Here is a 22,907-nt window from a genome sequence, read left to right on the forward strand (position 1 = left end):
CAGTTATGAATATTTAATAAATATTAATATTATAAATAATCATTTTATGTCAAACATCGGGAGGGAGTTTTTTGGCTTTTAATAACATTAAAAAATCTTAAAAAAATCACTTAAAATAAAACAAGAAAGCACTAAAAATACTAAAACTGAGTAAAGTACCTATACAATATAGATCACTAATATAACTATATAAGTATACATGTTTTTCAAAATAGATGAGAAAACCAATCGATTCCAACCTATATATAATTTTACAAATATCCAAATAACTAACTGGATAGCTTCGGGTTCATTTGAATTGTGTTTAGCTGAATTTTTTGCTTATTGCCTTCCAAACTGTGACCGATGCCGTAGAACAAATATATCAATAATCCTGTAAACAAAGATAATATAATATTTTAAGTAAACATTTGGAATAAAAAGAATAATATAATAATGAGTTTTTAAAAATCCTAAATCAATTATTATAATCATTATATTAATATCTAAAACTACGAAACAAATACCTACTAAGGTTATTCGTTTTTTGCCAATTATATAATTTATAACTATAATTATCATTATAATAACTATGTAATTTACAATCATTTTATGAATGCAGTTATTTCCAATATTTAACGAGTTGCAGGCATAGGTTTTTATATATTTCTATTTCAGATTTAATAAGTGACATGCGCATCAATAAAGTGTCCACATGTCATAAACATGTGTATTGATCACTATAATTTTCTACCAAAAACTACCTTCAAAGTTGAAAATCAAAGCATTTTACTGCTCCAAAAGTGACGGAATTTTATGAGAAAAGTATGTTGTCTCGAGTATTTTAAATAAGTGATTTTTTATAATATTTATAGCGAAAGCAAATTCATTATCATAATATGTATTCAAATGAATAATATTAGTTATGGTCGTCGCATTTTATAAGTAAATCGCCAGTGAGGCCCACAGTACCCAATTAGAAATATAAGCAGATTCTAAAAGACTAAAACTAGCCATACTCGTATAATTTGATAGTTGACGTGAAATGTACTCATTAAAAACATGCAATAGCCAATAAGTATTAGGGACTTACACAAGTTTCGCGCACAAATGTGTTTAAGTAGGTACAACATATTTGGCTAATAACGAAGATATAAGAAGATGAACTTACCACTTATGAGCCCCACGATGAACCTTATCCAAGTCTTGTACTCGAGTTCCATCATCAGGTAAACATTTAGAACAATGCTCAAGCACGGTATGATGGGAACCAAAGGTACCTAAAAATGTAAATCGAATTACATAAATAATGTTTAGTATTTTTTCGCTCAAAAACTTCCAATCGGTTATAATTTATATAATATAATATGTTAAAAGCTCGACTTTCTAAAAGAAAAAAAATATTTTTAAACTAAATTTTAGAACCCACGACGTACAATTTATTATATTTTCTTTATAAAACATACTCATACCTTGAACGATAGATCTTCCACGGCTGTCGGAAGTCTTCCCAGCATGAACAACGTCACCAACAACACCAAAAGTGATGTAACGTTTATTATGATGAGTATATTCCTCGTGTTTCCATGATGTGATTCCATGTTCGCCAAGCTTATTGCAAAGACAAACGTACATACACCTATGTTAAAATGCAGTTTTGAATTATATATCTAGTGTGTACATAATATACCAGCTGTCCTCCAAACAGGAGTATATTTTTTAAAAACGATTGAGAATTTTATTTCCAATACATAATGACGTATACAACAATTGTATAAGATCGATAATTATTATAGAACGCTATTACTTTTATACTACTTAACTACTATGCTAATTCATTTTACTTTTGTATAATACTATAACATTTAAATAATATATTAATACAGCGTTTTATATAAAAAAAAACAAAATATTTATGTGTTTAAAATATAATTACTATAATTTATAATTGATGATTGAAAACTGATCAATACTTTAATTGTGTTAATCTGCTCCGAAACTTATGATTATATAGTTAGAGTGGGTTCCATATTTCCGTAGGAATAATCAATAAACTACCTATTTTAAAGTGGTACAATGTTTCCTGTCAATTTGTTATTTATTACGTATTAACTCAAATATTTTTATAATATTAATGTTAGACATACTAAACTATATTAAGTAATATGAATGTATATATCGATAACTATTTATGGTTTTATTTAGAATACACATATTTAAGTACCTATAATATCAAACTCTCGATATTATCACAGTGTTGAGACTATGTTTTCATCTAAAAAATTAATTTGTAGCTACCTATATAGGTTAACGACTTATCAAAATAATTTTAGTACTCATAAATTTAATGACTGATCAATTGGTTTAACTTTTATGATATTGTAACTATTATATTCGTAATTTTAAGACATATATTACAATTAAATTATTACAATCGTACATTCTTTTGTATCATATGCAAGCTGTTAATTGTTTGTATTATGGGACATTTGCAGCAGTGATTTAATTGCATTGAAAAAGAAGAGCAATATTAAAAATAAAAAAAAACCTTTTTTTAAAAAGAAAAATGTTATTAGCTTTTATTTGACTTAGTAAGTATTATAAATATACATTAATACCAGTAGTAAAGCAAAAAACATTGTAGCTTATATTTCCGTAGCTGAACTGGGAAATTATATAATATAGTACGGGGAACGTACGTAGAATTTCGTCTACACTACACATCAAAAAATAAAAACGTAGAAATCGAAAAATAACATATTGTTGGAACGAAAATTGTTCGTTCTACAGCTGCCGTCATAAACGGAAAAAATTGCATCACCCCCCCAGGGCTTAAAACCGTTTCCAAAATTATAGGTAATCGTTCCGTTAGGAGCCGTAATTTTTTTAAGAACCCGTTACCAGTTATCTTGTTCTGAGAAGTGCCGTTTACCGGTTACCGATTAACTTAAATCACAATAAAAAGTGATTACCAGTTGCCGATTTTTAACGGTTTCCAAAATATTTAAATTACCGCTTACCAATTTTAAGCGGTTTAAATACCGCTTTTAACATCACTCTTTTTCATTTTTGTTATCAACAATGAATTATTTATAATGATGTGTTTACACTCTTCATTAAGTCATTAAATGAGTTACCGCGTGCCTTCGGTAATTCAGCGCTGCTGTAACGCTTGGTCAGCAACTTTAAATTGTCATTTTTTAATTCAGCGCAAAACTTCGCTGTTTGTGATATATAGCGTTTTTTAATTTATCACAACCTAGCGAACCAAACAGCGGTTCCACCATGTTAGAAACATACTGATTAGACTTAGGTGCATCATAGAATTGCTGATAACACTTTATTGATATTGTTTGTAATCGAATATAAATGGTGATACCAGTATGATATGAAGAAATTTAAAATTTGTATTTTATCTTTCATCACATACGCGAATAACATAGGTAAACTATACAACAAGACGCCGTTCTGTTGGCTATATAGTAAGTAGTGACGGGTACTATACAAAAATACTGATAGTGAAATGATAGTGATTGTGTTACTTCGAATAAACGAATCACTGAATAGCAAATAATAATAATAATATTATTAATATCAGATAATAGACAATAGTGTAATACTACGATAAGTAGTTAGTAAATACTAAATCATATGATATATATATATTATAATATACAATAAGTACTTTGTAGATCGTAAAATATAACCAAGTGTCCACGTAGACGGCATTACGGGAAACGGCCATAGGGAATTCCGGTAATATTAAATAATCAGTACAGAATACAGATATAAAAATATAATTTTTAATTTAAAATATAAAATATAATATACCGATATATTATTTTATAATACGCATAAACGGTATACGTAATGGCATTACCCTTATGACATGTACGTATTTAATATTTTCTGTACAATTATATCATAAATTCATTATTTTAATATTACTGATAAAGAGAATATTTTTCTACTAAATAAAGTATAAAAACTATAAACTGAAATAAAAATAAATAATTGGTAATTGGAACAATTTTTTTTTCCTCATTGTACTGGTTACCGGGTATCGCTAAAATAACGATTTTCAGAAATGTCGATAATTGGTTTTTGGGATATGAATTTATAAACTTTTGTTAATCGGTTACCGGTATCCGCTTTCCAAACTTCAGATAAATTAGATAACCGGTTTAGGGTTCTCAACATTTACGGTTTTTAACGGTTTTCGTGAAAAACCGGTAGGTAAACGGTTTTAAGCCCTGCACCCCCCTTAGGTCCTTCGATACGTTTATGAATGAGATGATGCAATCGTAACGGTTCGTATCGTTAGATAAACAGTACTTAGGGGCGTAGCCATGGTGCGTATCCAACTACATAACTTTTCAACTACCTATAATTTACGATACCTGTACGAAATCGGTGGCGACTATTTTTGACTTGTCATATACGTGGTTAAGTATTCAAAAAATATCTTGTTCTTTATGTTGGCTAAATTAACACTAAAGTGTTTCACTGTTTTGTTGTTAATAATGTAAATATTACTTGAAGTTCTTTCACTGCAGGGCTTCAATCCGTTAATTTTAACGATAAATCGGAAAATAATGAAAAATGAAAATAATCTAATATCATTAAACATAATAATATATCATTAATCATAATTAATAATTAAAAATAAACAATAAACGTAACATAAAATATTGCAAATTGCAAAAAATATTTTATCACTATATTATAAATATTACATCACTCAGATCAAAGTTTTTAAAAAAGTATTGGTTACAGACAATCCTGTTAGAATTTTTAGGGTTCAATTAGAATTAAATGATAATACATTTAATACGAGCAGCTTGATCTTTTACTCAGTATTTGTCGCACGATTATAATGTAGTTAATAGTTATATTATAATATTTTTTACTACACATAATTACAATTCACAATAGGATTAATTAATGTATTATATTAAACGATGATTATGTGTAACTATACTCTATTAACACAGATAAAATATTATTCTACGATATAAATGAAATAGAAAGTATATTTAAAGAACATATATTTTGTACGTTTAATATTCCCCTCAACTGAGACAAAAACAGGCGAAAAAACTTTTAAAATTCACCAAACATTAAATTTGTCACGAAACAAACATTTGAACACCAATACTACTACAGAATAGCAATGCGCCAAAGATGAAGGAATGTTCCCAGGAATAATATGAATAGTCCATAAATATTTCTCTACATCTTGGGAAAATTCCTTAAAAAAGTTAATTATACACGTTTGAGTAGAAAGACTGTTCTAGGTGGTTCAAATAATATTATTATAATAGATTAATTATTAATACTATCTAATTTTTAAACAGACTGTAGTGTTGTCATTTAACTGTATACATTTAGTTAGATTTATATATTTTGATACAAATTTAAAACATTTTTGGAACTATCCTGCAAAAGTCTACCTATTCACTTGTGGTATTTTAGGGCATAAAATATTAATTATCATTCAGCTTATTTACTGCTAAGAGTTTAAATTAAAAATTGAAACATAATATTGTTATGAACAATTTTTAATAATTATAATGCTTCCGATAAATTTCTAGGAATTTGCACACACTTCTATATCAATGCTTCCAGCATTATATTAACACACCCATCCATATCTACATATTTTATTTTATTGGAAATCAAAAAACTGTTTGTAAAAAAAATGTCAAGGTGGGATCCCCCCTCACCCCAATCACCGAAGATACGCCACTGATAGATAATAAATAATGGATAGGTGACGGCAGGTGCTGTAAACACTATTAAGCCTATACAATTGTAGAGAAAAAATGTACCCACCAACATTATTCTGTCTGAACGTATGAAAATATAGGCTGATGAGGTCAAGCTGCTCTTATTAAATGTATTATAATTTAATTATGATTGAACCCCAAAAATTATAATAGTTTGTCTGTAACCAATACTTTTTTTTTAAATTGCGTTCATATCCATTATATTGTATTATCTACGAGTTAGTTATAATATACTAATCAATATAATATAGTATTCAAAACAACCAATGATAATAAACACACGAAAGTGGTAGATAGTTACGGGAAAAGGTTAACTTGTTTTGATAAGATTAAATCATAATATCACAACAATATTATTATACATACTAAATATAAATATCAACGCCCTTGAAACGTATTGTGTGTCGGAGTTCGGCACTTTTGCGTTCGACAAGTTCAACCATGTGAAAACCGTGATACCTTTCGACTTCACTGTGTTGTCATGGATGGACGGACTGTTGTCGGTGTACCTGTTAAACAATAATACAATAATACATTATTTTCGTTTCACCCTTAAAATCGCAAGCAGCTGCTGGCTGCTGGCTATCGAACACGTATCAGACTAACCGCAATATCAACACGCAAATGCAAACGATCGTGTAGGCCTGGAGTGTGCCGATGGACGCCATATCGATGAGCTGCTCGAGATTGAATAAGGCGGACAAAGTACCTGTAGACAAAAATACGAATATAGGTATTTATAAGTTATATAAAAATAGGTATGCTGAAAAAAAGGCCAACAAATAAATACACCAAGGAAGAAAAAAAATCTCACGGAAAAAAAACCAATGGTAAAAAGCCCAGAAATATAAATATAACTATGTGAACACAGGTATACCCTACTCCTAATTATTATTATTACCATGTACCTTAACAAAATATAATTATATATTATAATAAAAATATTAATTAATTGTTAATTGTATAAAATATAGATTATAAATAAAATAAAAATATAAATATTTAATCAAACCAATAAAACATTACTCTAAATCTATCCCCATTACCAAAACATGAGTTCATTGATTCAATGGAATTGCAATGGATCTTACAAACACAACACAGATATAAACCGTATTAAATATGAACAAAATCATGACATTATATACCCACAAGAAACAAATTTCAAAAACCTACATATAGGCAAAATCAACGGTTACACCAGATTCATTAAAAACCGCCCTGAATCAATCAGAGCTAGTGGTGGAGTTGCAACATACATCAAAAATAGCATTAACAGCAAAGAAATATATGTCAACTCAACTTTAGAAGTAATAGCAATTCAGGTCATTCTCGAGACACCTATAACTAATTGCAATGTATATATCCCCGACATTACCCCTTTCTCTCTCCACGATCTAAACTCAATAATAACACAACTCCCTAAACCTTTCTTAATTCTGGGCGACTTCAACAGCAGAAACATCATATGGGGATCATCTCAAACCGACAGTCATGGAAAAACGATTGAAAAATTAATAGAAAATCCTTCACTGATATTATTAAATAACGGTGACCCAACAAGACACAACTCCACAAATTGATCTCCATCAGCCATCGACCTAACAATATCCAGCACCAATATAGCTCCTCAAGTCGACTGGAAAGTACTAACCGAATATAACGGAAGTGACCATTGGCCAATCCACCTCAACATTTTCAACCAATCCACACCTGACGAACCAATCAAACGATGGAAACTTACCAAAGCCAACTGGAACCTCTTCACTGAGTTGGTTGATCACCACTTAGAAAATCAAGACTGGAGCAAAAAAAAATGCTGACGAATTAGAAATAGACCAAAACAAAATCGACTCAATAGTGTCCCCTCTCACCAATATTATCATAAACACAGCATACATTTCTATAAGAAAGTCTTCCCGTTCTAAAGTCGCTAAAACTGCACCGTGGTGGAATCCCGCATGCAAATAAGCTATTAAAAATTACAAAAAAAAAAACTAAACCATTTTAAAAAACAAAATCTCTGTCAGATCACATAGCGCTTAAAAAAGCTAGGGCGGAATCAAGGTTCATTACCAAAAATAGCAAATGCGTAGACTGGAAAGCATTCGTCTCCACAATCAATCAACATACCTCAGCTACAACCATGTGGAACAAAATCAAAACATTCAAAAGAATTAAATTTAACTCGATACCCAACATTATGAAATATAAAGATGAATATATCAAAACCAATCTGGATATCGCCCAAGCCTTTTCCGACCTATTTCAAACAAGCAACAGTAACAAAAACCACACAGAATCCTTCTTTAAATACAAAAGTGAAGTCGAGAACTCATCAGTCATAGACCACCTACCACAACAAAGCGAAGCCCCATACAACTCGATTATCAATATGGATGAACTCACCCAGGCTCTTCTGAAGTGCAAAAGCAAAAGCCCAGGACCCGATGACCCGAATCCCTTCATCTTTCTACATTATCTTTCTCCTTTCGCTCAAAGAAAACTTCTTCTAATCTACAACATAATATGGGAATACGGATTCTTCCCCAACCAATGGTGCAAAGTTATTATCATACCAATACCCAAACCAAATCAGAAAAAATTCCACCTAGAAAACTACCGTCCTATCTCTCTTATAAGTACACTATGCAAAGTACTCGAACAAATAATTAACTCAAGACTCATATGGCACCTAGAAGTCTCCAAAAAATTCAATAAAGAGCAATGTGGATTTCGGAAAAACCACTCCACTCTCAATGCCTTATCCAATATTCACTCGCATATATGTAACGCAGCCAAAATAAAACAACACACAATCCTTGTAGCGCTTTACTTAACAAAAGCATATGATATGGTCTGGAGGCAAATAGTACTCCTTATCCTAATGGAACATTACAGGAAAGATGATTAAATTCATTACCAATTTCTTACAGGATAGATCATTTCAAACTAAAATTGGTGAAACATTATCAACCACTCATACTACCGAAAATGGAGTCCCTCGGGGCTCAGTCATCAGTGTCACCCTTTTCCTGGTTGCGATAAATAACATATTTGACAAAATCCCTCCTCCTATAAAATATACAATCTTTGTGGATGATTGTAACATTCTTTGCAGTGGCACAAACATAAAAACAACAGTTGAATTCATCGAACAAGCCCTGAATGAGCTCCTCAAATGGTCAGCAGGTTTCAATTTCTCACCATCCAAAACCCATAGTATCATCTTTCACAAAAAGCGTAATGACAACTTATACTATATCAATCTCCACAATAATACCCTAGCATATACAGACAAAATTAAAATACTAGGTATAACATTTGTACATAAATTAAATTGGAACCCACACCTTAAAAACCTCAAAATTATTGCAAACAACAGTATGAAAATTATGAAAATCTTATCTCACCAATCTTGGGGCTCAGAAAAAAATAGCCTCATAACTATATTCAAAGCAACTATACTAGCAAAATTGGAATACAGTGCACTCATTTATAACACAGCCAAAAGAAAAATTCTTGATATACTTAATCCTATACACAATCAAGGTATAAGATTAGCCACAGGTGCCTTCCGCACAAGTCCAAAAGCAAGTATTATGTGCAACGCTGGAGAACTTCCACTTGAATTCAGAAGGATCAAAGAGACACTAAAATTCATACCTAAATTATATAATAACGAAACTCAAACTCCAATCAGAAGGCTCTTAAATACACGCAATAGCCCAAACACACCTCGCACCATCGATTAAATGTATAAAACCTTATCAGATCTAATTAAGTTTAACCCACTCACTTTTAGCAAAATTATCTTTCCGTCATCCCCCCCCCCCCCATGAGTGGAATATCAAACTCAATACCCAACTACTTGAATCCTACAAAAAAATGTTCCCAAACTCAATTATAAGAAGAAACAGCTACTCAGAAATTATTGAAGAAAAATACCCTCACCACATAAAAATCTTTACAGACACCTCAAAATCATCCCATGGAACTAGATTCACCTTTGTAAACAACAACAAAACCTATATGTTTCAGCCACCTCCTGAAACCAGCATTTTCTCCGCTGAAAGACAAACCATCCATAAAGCAATTACACACGCGACGACTTTAATGCCCAATGAAATACTTATAGTGAGTGACTCTCTCAGTGCAATCCTTGCTTTCAAAAATCCCTACCCCAAAAATGAAATTATTCAAGCCATCCAAGAAAAATTATCACTCTCAAGCAAAAAATTCGATTTCTTATGGTTTCCCTCACACACTGGCATAATCAGCAATGAACTAGCAGATAAGGCAGCCAATGAAGCAATAGCATCACCCAGCTCGGTAACAATAAACAAAATAACATATCAAGACGCATTCATAAAAATTAACAATGTAACTAAAAGTCACTGGCAAAAAACGTAGGAGGAGACTCCAAATACAAACAAACTTAGAGAAATTAAATTATCAATCGACCCATGGAAAACCCCCTCACCATCATCCAGGCACGAAGAAGTAGTCATCACAAGGTCTCAGATTGGACACTCCCGTCTAACACGATGCAACAAGCACTCGGCGAAGAGAACTCCAAAAATATATACCACTTTTTCACTAACATAGGATTAGCAAAATTAATGTAAAAAATACCTGTACTTAATACCTGTATATCTCATACTCCCTTTAATGTAAAACAAAATGTACCTCCATAGTTTTAAGATTATTACTTTATAATTATTACAGGCTAATTACCTCTGAAGTTGAAGCCTTATAAAAAAAAAAAATCTAAATATATTATACTACCACCTGTTTTGTATACATTTATTATTATTATTAACAATACGGGCTGAGCCCAATTAACATAATATGATAACACTAATTAAATTTAACTATGATAACAACAATCACTAATTTACTAAATTAGGAATATGAATAGCATAATAAAAAAAACAACAAATACTATAGAAATAATGGATCACTATTTGCTATACGCATCATTCTAAGGATTGGCTGGTTCTCAGAATAGTTGGTGTTGCATTTAGGAATAAAAAATGGATAAGTTTGACGGACAGAAGAGCAAGGGACTTTAAAGTTAATCATGGAAAGTAAGACAGGAGAATCAATACAGCCATCTATTAGTAAGCAGAGAAATTTCAGGTTAGATACTTTTCTTCTATCAACTTATGATGATAAACCAAGTTTATTTAAAATTGGGGTATAATCATGAGGTGGATGGTCGATATTTAAAATAAATGCTGCATAATTTAGGAATTTACGTTGTACTCTTTAAATTTGATCATTACCACAAGAAGTGGAAGGATCCCATACAACAGCACCATATTCCAAAATAGACCATACGTAAGCACAATATAAAGTTTTTATGGGAGAAGTTAACTTAAACTCATTACAAATTCTTTTAATAAAACCAAGCATTTTTAGGGCCATGCAGCATATATGTATTGTCCAAATGGGAATGGAAATTTAACTCTCGGTCAAACGTGATACCTAGGTCCAAAACATTATTTTCAGATCTCTTTAAAGGATTAACATTGATAGAGTAGGAATAATCAAATCTATCATGAGTTCTGTAAAACGACATTGAGTGAAATTTCAAGAAATTGAGTTCAAGATAATGTTCATTTGCCCAAGTAACTAAAGAATTGATATAATTTTGAAGGTGATAACAGTCAGTGAGAGAATCAATTTTTAAAAATAATTTTAGATCATCTGCAAATAGAAGAAAATGACTGTGACTAATAACTTTTTTAATATTGTTAACAAATATTGCAAAAAGTAAAGGAGAGAGATGACCTCCTTGAGGAAAACCAGAAGTTGTATCAATAATAACAGACTTACTACCATGAACATCAACAATTTGCTTACGATCTCGAAGATACGACTGAAACCACGACAACAATAGTTCTCCAAACCCAGAATTAAGCAAAACCTCAATTAGTAAAGTATGATCAACTCGATCAAAAGCTTTGGAAAAATCCATATATATAAATCAACCTGGGAACGATTGTTAAATGCATCAGATCATTGCTAGAAAAGACAATGTTACAAGACGTGTTAGTTGACCGGCCAGGACGGAAACCGTGTTGTTCATTAATTAGGATTGAACTGACTGCAGGACCAATTGATTTTAAGACTAATGAGTCAAATAATTTAGCAATATGTCCTAATAAGGAGATTGGACGATAGTTGGCAACATTCGACTTATCCCCCGATTTATAAATAGGTTTTACAGTGCTAAGTTTTAAAATATCAGGATATATTCCTTCATCTAAGGATTTGCGAAACAAAAGTGACAATGGGTAGAATAATACTGATTTTAACATATACAAAAATTCACCAGACAGTCCATCAGGGCCAATTGACTTATCACCGCTCAATTTAGATAAACCTGATTCAATAAAATATAAATCAAAAAAGCAATTACTAGTGAATCGTAAAATAAATGTGGGATAGTTGATTTATGATTTACACTGTGTTCAGTGTAAACAGAACTAAACTGCTTAGCGAATAAATCTGAAACTTCTTTATCATTAGTGCTAGTTAAATCATTAAATGAACTGCTTTAGGTATGTTATTGCTTGATTTATTTTTCTTTATGAATTTCCAAAACACTTTGGGATTAGCACAGAGTTGAGATTCAGTAAGTTCAATAAACTTTTTATAACAGTTTTTTGACATTAGTTTATACTTAGCATGAAGCAAAGAAAATTCATGATAGTCGAGAGGGTTACGAGAAGACTTAAAGATTGCATGGGCTCTTCTCTTCAAGAAAACTAAATCAATTAAGTCCTTGGAAAACCAAGAAGGAAAATTAGACATAGTGTAATTAACATGAGGAACCCATTTCAGAACAGAAAAATGTAAAGCATCATAAAAGGTAGACATAGCTAAGTTAGCATCAATATTAATAAAAGTTTCTCTCCAATCAAAAGACCTTAAAAATTCTTTGATACATAAGTAATCTGCTTTTTGAAAATTAAAAAATGATTTCGATGTATTAAAAAAAGGTATATTAGAAGTTGAAATAATGTCAATAGACAGAGATGGGTGATATTTATCTTCCGGAACCAATGGATCAGAAAAATTATTAATTTTTATATGATAACTATTAACAAAAATTAAATCTAACAAAGTACCATGAGTATTAAAGACATTATTGACCTGAAAAAAATTCAGAAATGCAAAGGTTTTAGGGACACATTGCACATAAGGACCTGAACAAGGAATTTTGGAATACACTAGACCTTGACTGTCATTGGACCAATACATATTAGGCAGATTGAAGTCTCCACAGAGGATACAGTTTGCATTTACAAACGAGTTAACCAAATCTTCTACTGTACTAGTATAATTCGCTTATGATATATCAGGAGAACTAGGAGGAAAATAAACACCACCAACAATAAAAGGTTCATTGTTGATACTAAAGCTAATAAACAGGTGTTCAATATTATTACAGCTAATAGGAATGCAAAATTAATGTAAAAAAATACCTGTACTTAATACCTGTATATCTCATACTTCCTTTAATGTAAAACAAAATGTTCCTCCATAGTTGTAAGATTATTACTTTATAATTATTACAGGCTAATGACCTGTTAAGTTGAAGCCTTATAAAAAAAAAATCTAATACCACCTGTTTTGTATACATTTAAGTATGCATATACGATATACCTAAGACTGATGTTTTTTAACTTATAACTTATAACACAATATAATATCTTGACGTATACATAATATTGTGTTCATAATTATTTTTAGATTTCTGGGCTTTTTTTCCTTGGTGTGTTTATTTTTTGGGTTTTTTTCCAGGCTTTTTTCCGTGGGCTTTTTTTCCGCGATTCATAAAAATACGATTATTGGCAGTTCAATCGAGGACGTCGACGAGAGTTCGGCACTTGGGTATATTACCAGCGAAAACTCCGCAAATGATCGTGGATATCAGAGGGGTCTTGGTCGTGGCGTTGATATTCGACAAGAACTTGAAAATCAGACCGTCGCTAGCCATCGCGTACAAGATGCGAGGCAGTGGAAATATTGCACCCAAAAGACTGTATAATGAAAACGTAACGGTACAAATTAATAAAAAAATATATATTGGATAATAGCCACAACTATTGTGATCAGTCGTCGTGGGGCCGGACGTACCTCGTGCACAATGCGAATATCGCACCAACCGAGACTATAATTTTTAACGTCGGCATATTCAAATTTTCATAGAGGGCCCGAAGCGGTGCATGCGGATCCTGAAAAACGGTACGTTTATATTAACATAAAATAACAAAGTATACTTACTGTGCGTACACGTTCTCCCTCACCATCGGCTTTTCACAAATATTTTTTATCGATTATATTATATTTTACTACGCAATTAATTTGAATTCGTTTGAAATCGGTTCGGCCAAAAATTGATTTTCTATAATGTGGGCAAAAGAATCGTTTTCTCAGCCCCCTCCATATACACACACATACACATAACAAATTATAATAGACTTTTCGATTGTTTTTTTTTTATATTGACCTATGTCAAACAAATGTGGAGTATAAGCCATAAGGACAAAAAATTCAAATCAATTACATACGTATATCTATGTTAGCCAAAAAAAATTGTGAATAGTCGTTGGTGGGGTGGTGGGGAGGGGCTAACGTGCGCACTGCGCACAAATCGTTCGTAGACGATACTTTTTTTACATCGTTAAACGAAAATGTGTCGAAAGTGTACCTGCAAATAGTAAGGCCACATGAGTGTTAAAACGGTGGCCACGCCGCAATAAGCGATGGTGCTCAGAAACAGAGCCGCGACAATCGCCAACGGTATGTCTCTTTTGGGATTTTTTGTTTCTTCGCCTATCGGTAAGAATAAAAACAAAATTACAACGTATCCGAATTACATTAGCTGTGATGGAATATAAAATATAATATGATACTTACCAGTCGTGGCAATCGAATCAAAACCGACGAATCCGTAGAAACATTTCGCAGCTCCTGCTGCTACGCCGACCCACCCGAATGGTAAGAATCCACCTTCACCACCTTTTGCTTCGGGTGGTATTTCGCTTTTCGGAATAGACCAGTTTGAGTAGTTGGCTGAAATGTTGTCATAGTCGTAATAAAATATTAACGTTCTACGATCAAGTCAGAATTTTAATTACAACACTCACCTTTGTAAAACCCGGTGACAATCACGATGCAAATGGTTATCAGATTTAGTGCGGTAAATATGTTGTTGGTAAGCGACGATTCACGAACACCCCAAGCCACCAATACTACGAAAATAATGTAAAACAATCTAATTAGCTTTTTTTTTTTTATTGTGGTATCGAGGACTGGAGGAGGAACTATGGTGCCAGTACTTCTCCTCCAGCCACCATCGTTTATTGTCAAAACAAACACACGACGATTAACAGCGGCGGGACAATCCCCCACCCGCTGTTATTACAAACAAAATTGAGTTATATTACAAACGGTACAGATCGGGTCTTAACTATGGTAATTCCGCCGGTTTGCAGCCTGTCGCACTCGTTCCTCTTCTTCTTTGATTGAGAGGGTGTTTTCCACCATGCCGTAGAACAGCCTGAACCGCTCTTCGGCCTCTCTCAGGATCGCATCCTTCCCTTGGGCGTCCGCCGGCAGGAGCTCGACCGCCGGTCCACAAATGATGTCCGGAACGTCATCGGTGCTCGGTCGGTGGCCAATCCTGGCTCTCAGGGCTTCACGAAGGCCGTCCCAGTAGGGGCAATCAAACGGGGTGTGTTCAGCAAGGTCACCCAGAAACAGTCGATACTCCGGCAGCGAGGCCCCGGGCCTGCAGTAACAGCTGAAGACGGCCAGCCCCTGGAATGATAACCAGGCGAACCCACTGCCGAAGCCCCGACCATCGTGACTGATCTCAGAGCGCAGTGATGTTCCCACAGCAGCCTTGCGATCCGTGCTGAAGCACCACCGGTCCTCGTGACCGTAGGGGGTGGCCGGCTCAGATACGATAAGGATGTCAGCCCCGATCTCTTCCGCCGTCTGTGCCATAAGCTGCTCTGCTGCCCAATTCGCATTCAGATTTATCTGCAGGAATTTAATCATCCGTACTCTTGGCTGCTCCCGACTTTCTTCTAGCGGCACACGCCCCGGAGCCTGGTTTGTGCGAGACCTTCGGCAGACCAGCGGTTTCGCAGGTCACGCAACGGTCGTCACCCTCGGCGCAGTCCTTCATTAAGTGTCCTGCCACTCCGCACTTCCAACAGGCACCCGTCCTGTCCTCCGCGGTGCAGGATCTGGAGTTGTGGCCAAAGGCCTGACACCTGAAACATCTCTCCGGTGGCAGCGTTCTCGGCCGGACGCGGCACATGGTCCACCCGATCGGGACCCTGGCGATGCTGGCGGCCAATGCTCCTGGGGCATTTTCGCCGTCGCCAATCTGCTGTCCGGATCGGGTGCCCCATATCCTGACGTCGCTGACTACGTCCCTGTCGATCCTGGCTGCCGGATCGTCCTGACCGGGAATCGCGTCGCGATGCGCCTCCAGGACCTCCGAGGCGGTGGCGGTTGCGTCGAAGTCCAGCACTTCGACTTCCACCTGGACCCCAAGCTGGACCACCTTCCCAACGGAGTCGCCAAGCTTGCTTGACATGGCTGAAGCAATAGTCTTGGCTGCTTTCATTGAGCTGCTTCCTTTGGGTAGCTCCAGGAGGAGACATCCGTCCCGTGTCTGCCTCATAGTGACGTTAGTGCCTATCTCCTCCCGGGTCAACCCGCAATTCCGCACTGCCAGAATGGTGTCCCGGTAGGACTTTCCGGCCGCGTTTTGGATTAGGATCGCCGGTGGTTTATTGGATAAAACTGGCGGGCGCTGGCATGAACCTGCGGCGGGTGGGGGTACAGCAGCCGTCGTTTTTCTCCCTTGCCTGGATCGTCTGCCGACGACTTTCGACCACTCTTCGCCGTCCGTTTCCATGGCATCGGTTTCCGCGTCCCGGGCGGTCTGTTTGCCTGCTAACTTCGATTTCCTTGACCTGCGTGCCGAGGCTGCCTTGGACTCGATGACCGCGTCACTATCCCAGTAGCCTGGGGTCAGGATCATGTCCGTGGAGGCGTCGGATGTAGATGCAGGGGAGCGCTAAAATTGGGCGCATTAAACAGTTCCCAGTCCGTGCTAAGTAGCGAATTTAAGCACTCAAACGCCTCGTTGTTATGCTCGAGAATCCGCTCCATTGCGGCCCGCAGAGCATCGTCTGACGCGCGGTCATTAATCATCCTGGCATCCCTGTGTACGTTAATGAGGTGCGACGTGACTCCCTTAAGTGTCGCCCAAAGATCTTGCAGCCCGGTTACTGAGGACTTCGGGGACGTTGTGATCTTCATTTTCTTGACCGAGGGTCCGTCGGTTGGGTTCGGCTCTGACATTTCATGCGAGGCGGCTATTGTTCGATGAGCGGACGGTTCGGAGTCTGGTTGAAGCGTGGCGTCGCCGGGGGCCGGGCCCCGGGCGCTGGTGGGGTAGACGGCTTCTCTTTCTCCTATGGTTCGAGGTCCGGAGCCGCGGTATTGGATATCTTCGCCCCTGGGGGGGATAGAGGGTCCAGGTTTACGGGGTCTGGACGGGAGTCGCCTGAGGAGATGGTGGGGGGGGTGCATGTTTAGGGGGGGGGAAATTTTTCTTCCCGAAGCTCTCCGACACTTCCGGCCGAGATATCCGCGAAAAACGGGGTACCCGCGAAAAGCGCTAGCGTAAGGACGGGCGTGGTGGTTCGGATCTGAGGGGGCGTGGCTGCGATCGGTTCTGGCGATGCGGGTTTGCTACTGCAGACACGTGACTTGTCTGGATGGATGTGTTGGATACGCGCATGCGCACACGGGGACAGAAGTTGCTGCGATAGGAGCGATCTGCTGCGGTGTACGTCCTTACGGATCGACGTACACAACTCGACTGAACAATCTAATTAGCTATAGGTAGGTATTATTTGGATTAATATTTTACTTAAAATAATAATAAATATTAAATTAATCATTATATACATCAATGGATATAATAAAAGTATTGATTTTCATTCCAAAAACGAATGTATTGTGGACATCCCAAACGTACAAAAACATACAAATATTTTGAAATCATTTGGTCTGTAATGTTACAAAGACGAAAATGACCAATGATTTCAAAAATTATGACTTATCCAACAATAATAATAATACTATTACCTATTAAAATAATGTTGTACTCTGTTGTAAAAAAATAGGTAAAAATTAATTAATGGTAATAAATAATAATATTGGTATATTGAACTGTTGTAATAATTATAGTGTAATATAAAATATAATATTATTAAATATTGGTTAGGTAACTATAATCTCATCGGTAAAAATTATTATAATTTCCATTTTAAATGGCTATAATTAATAGAAAACTAAATTGGTTATATATTATTTATGTTCTATATAATTAATAATTATTAGTACACTCGGAATAATAATTTTTCGTTTGGATATAGTCGTAGATAAATAGGTACTTAAATGTTTTTATGTACAACTTAATGTACAAGGTGTAACAGAAAGACCTGACAAATTAAATAACTATTGTTCCAATCAATATTTTAAAAAAAAAAATGTATAGACGCCTGTACTTACAATTCCTTACTACTGTATGACATTTTGCATTTTAATAATGAAAATTAAAAACTAAAAATGTTATTATATATTTTTTTAAAATAATTCAAATTTGTAACCTAACTTCAAGACAAATTTTGATGAAAAAACCTTTACTTCAGTTAAATAGTTCATATTGAAAGAAATTTATAATGGCAATATATTTTTGAGGTTTATTAATTTGAAACGTAATAAATTTTTTCAAAATATTATTTTTGGGAATTTACTGACATAAATATTTTTCTAAAAATTATTTACTATTCATATAATTTTCACAATTGTTGTCATGCATTAACTAATATACATTTTTAATTTGTAAGGTCTTTCTGTTACACTCAATACACACATATATATATTATATTTTATGTAATTATTTATAATAATATATCAATATGTGGTATATCCAGTGGCGTGCCGAACTGACAAGCAGACCTGAAGCAAACTATACAATTTGATCCCCCTCCCCACCACCAACAGTTTTTTTCACTATTTTTTTTTATTATTCAAAATAATAAATATTATTAAGTTTTTTTAGGTATAAGTTGCACATCTATACTAACACTACTACTATCCACTTACCCACTTTTTTTTAATGTTTTTATACAAAACTAAAGAGTACCTAACTGAAAAATATTTTGATTAATTTGTAGTTTACGTGTGTTTACTGTGGTAACTTTTTATTAAAAAAAATCGATAAAAGTGAAATTGTTCCTAAAAAGTTAGAAAATTCACTTTTTAAATATTGCAATATCTTGAAGGTGACGATATATTGTTATCGAATTTTGGCAGATGAATTATCGATATTTCGATATATCGCTATTGTAGTCATATTTTCCATCCCTACCAACGGATCTCTACTCGCCACCGTATAATAATTTTTCATTTACCTAGCGTCCACGCAAACATGGTCGTGGTAAATACATAATATATAGTCCACCCTCAACGCGCTGACCGAATACCTAATCGAACACTATAATATAGCATTATTGCCCAAATAGAAAATATATTGTCACGTCAATAACATTCTCTCAGTAAACAATACAATGTCTTGTGGGCATATCGATTCCACCGAAATTACCTTTTACCCATAAGAAATTACTATGGATTGCGCCGACTATACGTCTTATATAAAATTGTTATTAGCGAACGGAAAAATCAATTAATTGGGGGACGGAGTGGCCGAGCGGATTAAGGCGTCTGTTGCGACGCAAACCTGCGCCGCATCGCATCCGGCCGCGGCGGGATATTTCTTCGAGCAAGTCACGGCGTTCGGATAGAAGTGCCACCATCCACGGCGGATACCATAACAACTAACAATTAATGTTCTTTATAGTTTCTATAGCAAGTCGATCTCGATGGAATATATATTATTTCATTGTGCGGTGGGTAGGCAACACTGCATTGTAAAATTGTGTTGTCTCTTTCGTCACCAAGGTAGATTTCGTTAAGTAACTATACCAACTATCTAGCGACTAGTTAATTTTACCGTTAATTCTTTTTTTACTTAAAATATAAATTTTTCATTTTTTTTGCGTAATATTAATTTTGAACGCTGTCATAATATCGTACATACTTTCAATATCGATATAATTATATTATAAAAACTAACCGATACGTATATTATATTACACTAAGCAAACATGTTAAGACTTACGTGAAATGACGACGATCACGACGAATGCTGCAAGGTCAGGATAATCGGCCAAGAAACTAATGTGTATGGGAAAATATTCGGTCATGTATCTCCTCTGCGGGTCTCCCAGCAGAGAATCGCAGTAGTTGCTCATGGCCTTGGCCATGGCTGCGGTTCCTGAAAATTATCATAAAAACCGATAGCAAACGAACCGGTTAGATTGTGACGCGGTCAAAAACCGATAGTAAAATAATACGGTGTTAGTATTAAAACACCAAAGTTCAATCGCCGAGAGTAATAATAATAATGTTATAATCGACGACATAATGTCGTGAAGTTATTATAAATATATTGTAGTTGTTGTCTATCGCGTAATTTGGGTGAATCGCGAGACGGTCAGATATATTATAATATTATTGTGATCACAGCATGCTTGGATGTCGTATGAGTTGTATAACCATCACCCCGTGCCAAATGCGCTTTGATAATCATTAATAGTAAATATTAATAGTTATGCACTTAGTTCTATCTGCAACCGTGTTGCAAACAGACAATTTTTAAAGAGTTCAATATAGAAATATTTCTTAGTGTGTCCATGCGGGTCTTGTAAATTCGTGTGTAGTAAATTACAATATATTATATTATTGTGTGTGACCGTACTAATAATAATTGTAGTAGGTATAAATGAAATTACGGTGCACCGTATGCACATGAATGATAAAGAATATTATTCATTATGATCTTTTTATGTACTTTTTGTCAATCATTCCGATGCACCTCATAATGCGATAAGACTTCTGAAAACTGATTGAAATGCGTTAACTAGACTATTTAGGTTAGGTCGTGTAACATTTTAAACTTTTAATTTAAATTTCAAATAATTAGCGTTTTAAATGTCATAAATTTAAAATATTCAAATCAAATTTATAGGAGTTGTGGAACGAAATTTAATAAATTGGTCCGATGAATCTAATTAAGACATAATAAACAACTCAAATCAGCTTTCATACGTTTAATCGGATTATTAGGTCCATCGGTATGATTGACAACAAATTATTGGTACAAGACGAAGGACACATTGAACACATTCACACATTCCTTTTAATAATTTATAATAGATAAGTTTCGTCGCCGTTATATTTTGTTACTCTCTATCGATCAGCGGTGCAACGAGTGCAAGATAATATAAGCTAAAATGACGATCAATATTACCAATGAGATGTTCGATGAGTAGATTCCAACCGATGACGAAGGCGGTGAACTCGCCGACTGCCACGTAACTGTAGATGTACGCAGATCCAGCTTTGGGTACTCGGCCGGCAAACTCGGCATAACACAGCCCTGCAGGAAACGTTAGTGTTAATATTAAATTGTCCGTTTATGTGTTTTTGAAAAAAAAATGTTATCAAGTTTGAAGTCAAAATTATTGTTATAATATATTAAATTATAACACGGAAATCTATAAAGTAAAAAATGAAATGCTGTTTGTTGGCAACAGCATCACTCATGGATGGCTGGACCGATTTGGTTCATTATTTTTCTGAAATGTTTGAATGAGGGCATTGAATAGTTGGAAAAGGTGACACAAGGATTTGAAGATTTACGTTAGAAATTGAAAATTATTGATTTTTGTTCATAAATGGTTACATTTTACAAACTATAATAGTAATAGTAATAAAGTCATAATAAGTAGAAATTGGTATTTTTTGTGTACATAATATAATAATATGGTCGCCGTTGGTTACTTGGACAGATGAGGTAAAAGCACACATCTAATCTTATGAGCTCGAATAAAGAAATTCTATCTTTAAAAAACAATTATCAGGGTTGAAAAGAGTATGTATGTTTAGCTTATATAGGTAGATAAGTACTCAAAAACTACTTAACCGATTTTATGAAAAATAAAATATGTTTTAAAATATATCAAGAAAAATGAAAAGTAGTTTGAACCCCATCCGATTTATATAATTTGGTCTGGACGGGGCTTAAGAGCTCTACTCCTTCGCGCATCCAACTGATTGAGCTCCGCGGTATTTCGCCCACTCTACCACCTAGTTGGCGACGTAAATACAAGGGAACACACGAGAACGGACGAATTTTGGTCGCCACCCAGAAGCGCTCTTACGAAGGCCCGAGTATAGATGGTAACACTCTATCCCGGTATCGTGTGCCTATACTTATATATTATGTGATACGCTATTATAATACCAAGAAGTGAGTTAATATGCCGGAAGAACCTATATATCACACTAGGTCTTTAAAATCATCCGACATTGGAATAATATTTTGACTCTGCGTCGAAATCAATTCTATATTATAGTTGTCGGGCACGTCCTTACCGGAAAATGCAGACACCACGGCGGCGATGGCGAAGGACAGGACCACGGCTGGTCCGGCGATCGATTTGGCCACTGCTCCGGCCAACACGTACACACCGCATCCCAACGTGGAGCCGGTGCACAGTGCGGTCAAGTCGAAGAACGTCAACACCCTGTTGAGTTTTTCTTTGCTCGGATCATCCGAATCGGTCTTTTTCCTCGTCAACGCCCATGTCAACGAATCCGTCTGTTGAACACATAATATTATTATCATCAAAACGTTATCTGACACGATATTATAGGTAACGTTCCCTATATCTATGATGTGTATATTTATTAGGTATAATATTAATCACAAATCACAATGCTTCTTTTAATTTATAATAAACTGCTGGTTATATTTATTTGCGTGTTTTATTGCGTGTACATTGCGCTTGTGAGTTATAATTATTAATACGTACATAAAAACTACATATTATTTTCAGTAGGAATTCATACATAATATTACAGTATAATAATGGCGTGTCATTTTTTACAGCACAGAATAGATTT

At 34.8% G+C, this 22,907-nt stretch overlaps 1 protein-coding gene across 1 annotated transcript; it reads right to left on the reverse strand.

Annotated features, from left to right (window-relative positions):
* Window positions 1–269: 269 nt before the first annotated feature.
* LOC100159188 (high affinity cationic amino acid transporter 1-like) lies at window positions 270–22,607 on the reverse strand (the record flags this gene model as incomplete). Its single annotated transcript, NM_001293513.1, is given in 13 exon segments — window positions 270–373; window positions 1,151–1,259; window positions 1,452–1,618; window positions 6,135–6,277; window positions 6,375–6,477; window positions 13,683–13,822; window positions 13,920–14,017; window positions 14,494–14,618; window positions 14,703–14,858; window positions 14,933–15,037; window positions 20,059–20,214; window positions 21,250–21,378; window positions 22,377–22,607. Coding segments are annotated over 13 exon segments (1,766 nt in total), but the record flags the coding sequence as incomplete, so codon positions are not given.
* Between the last annotated feature and the right edge of the window lie 300 nt (window positions 22,608–22,907).

This window comes from Acyrthosiphon pisum, chromosome A1 (genome assembly GCF_005508785.2).
Source record: "Acyrthosiphon pisum isolate AL4f chromosome A1, pea_aphid_22Mar2018_4r6ur, whole genome shotgun sequence".
Taxonomy (NCBI): Eukaryota; Metazoa; Arthropoda; class Insecta; order Hemiptera; family Aphididae; genus Acyrthosiphon; species Acyrthosiphon pisum.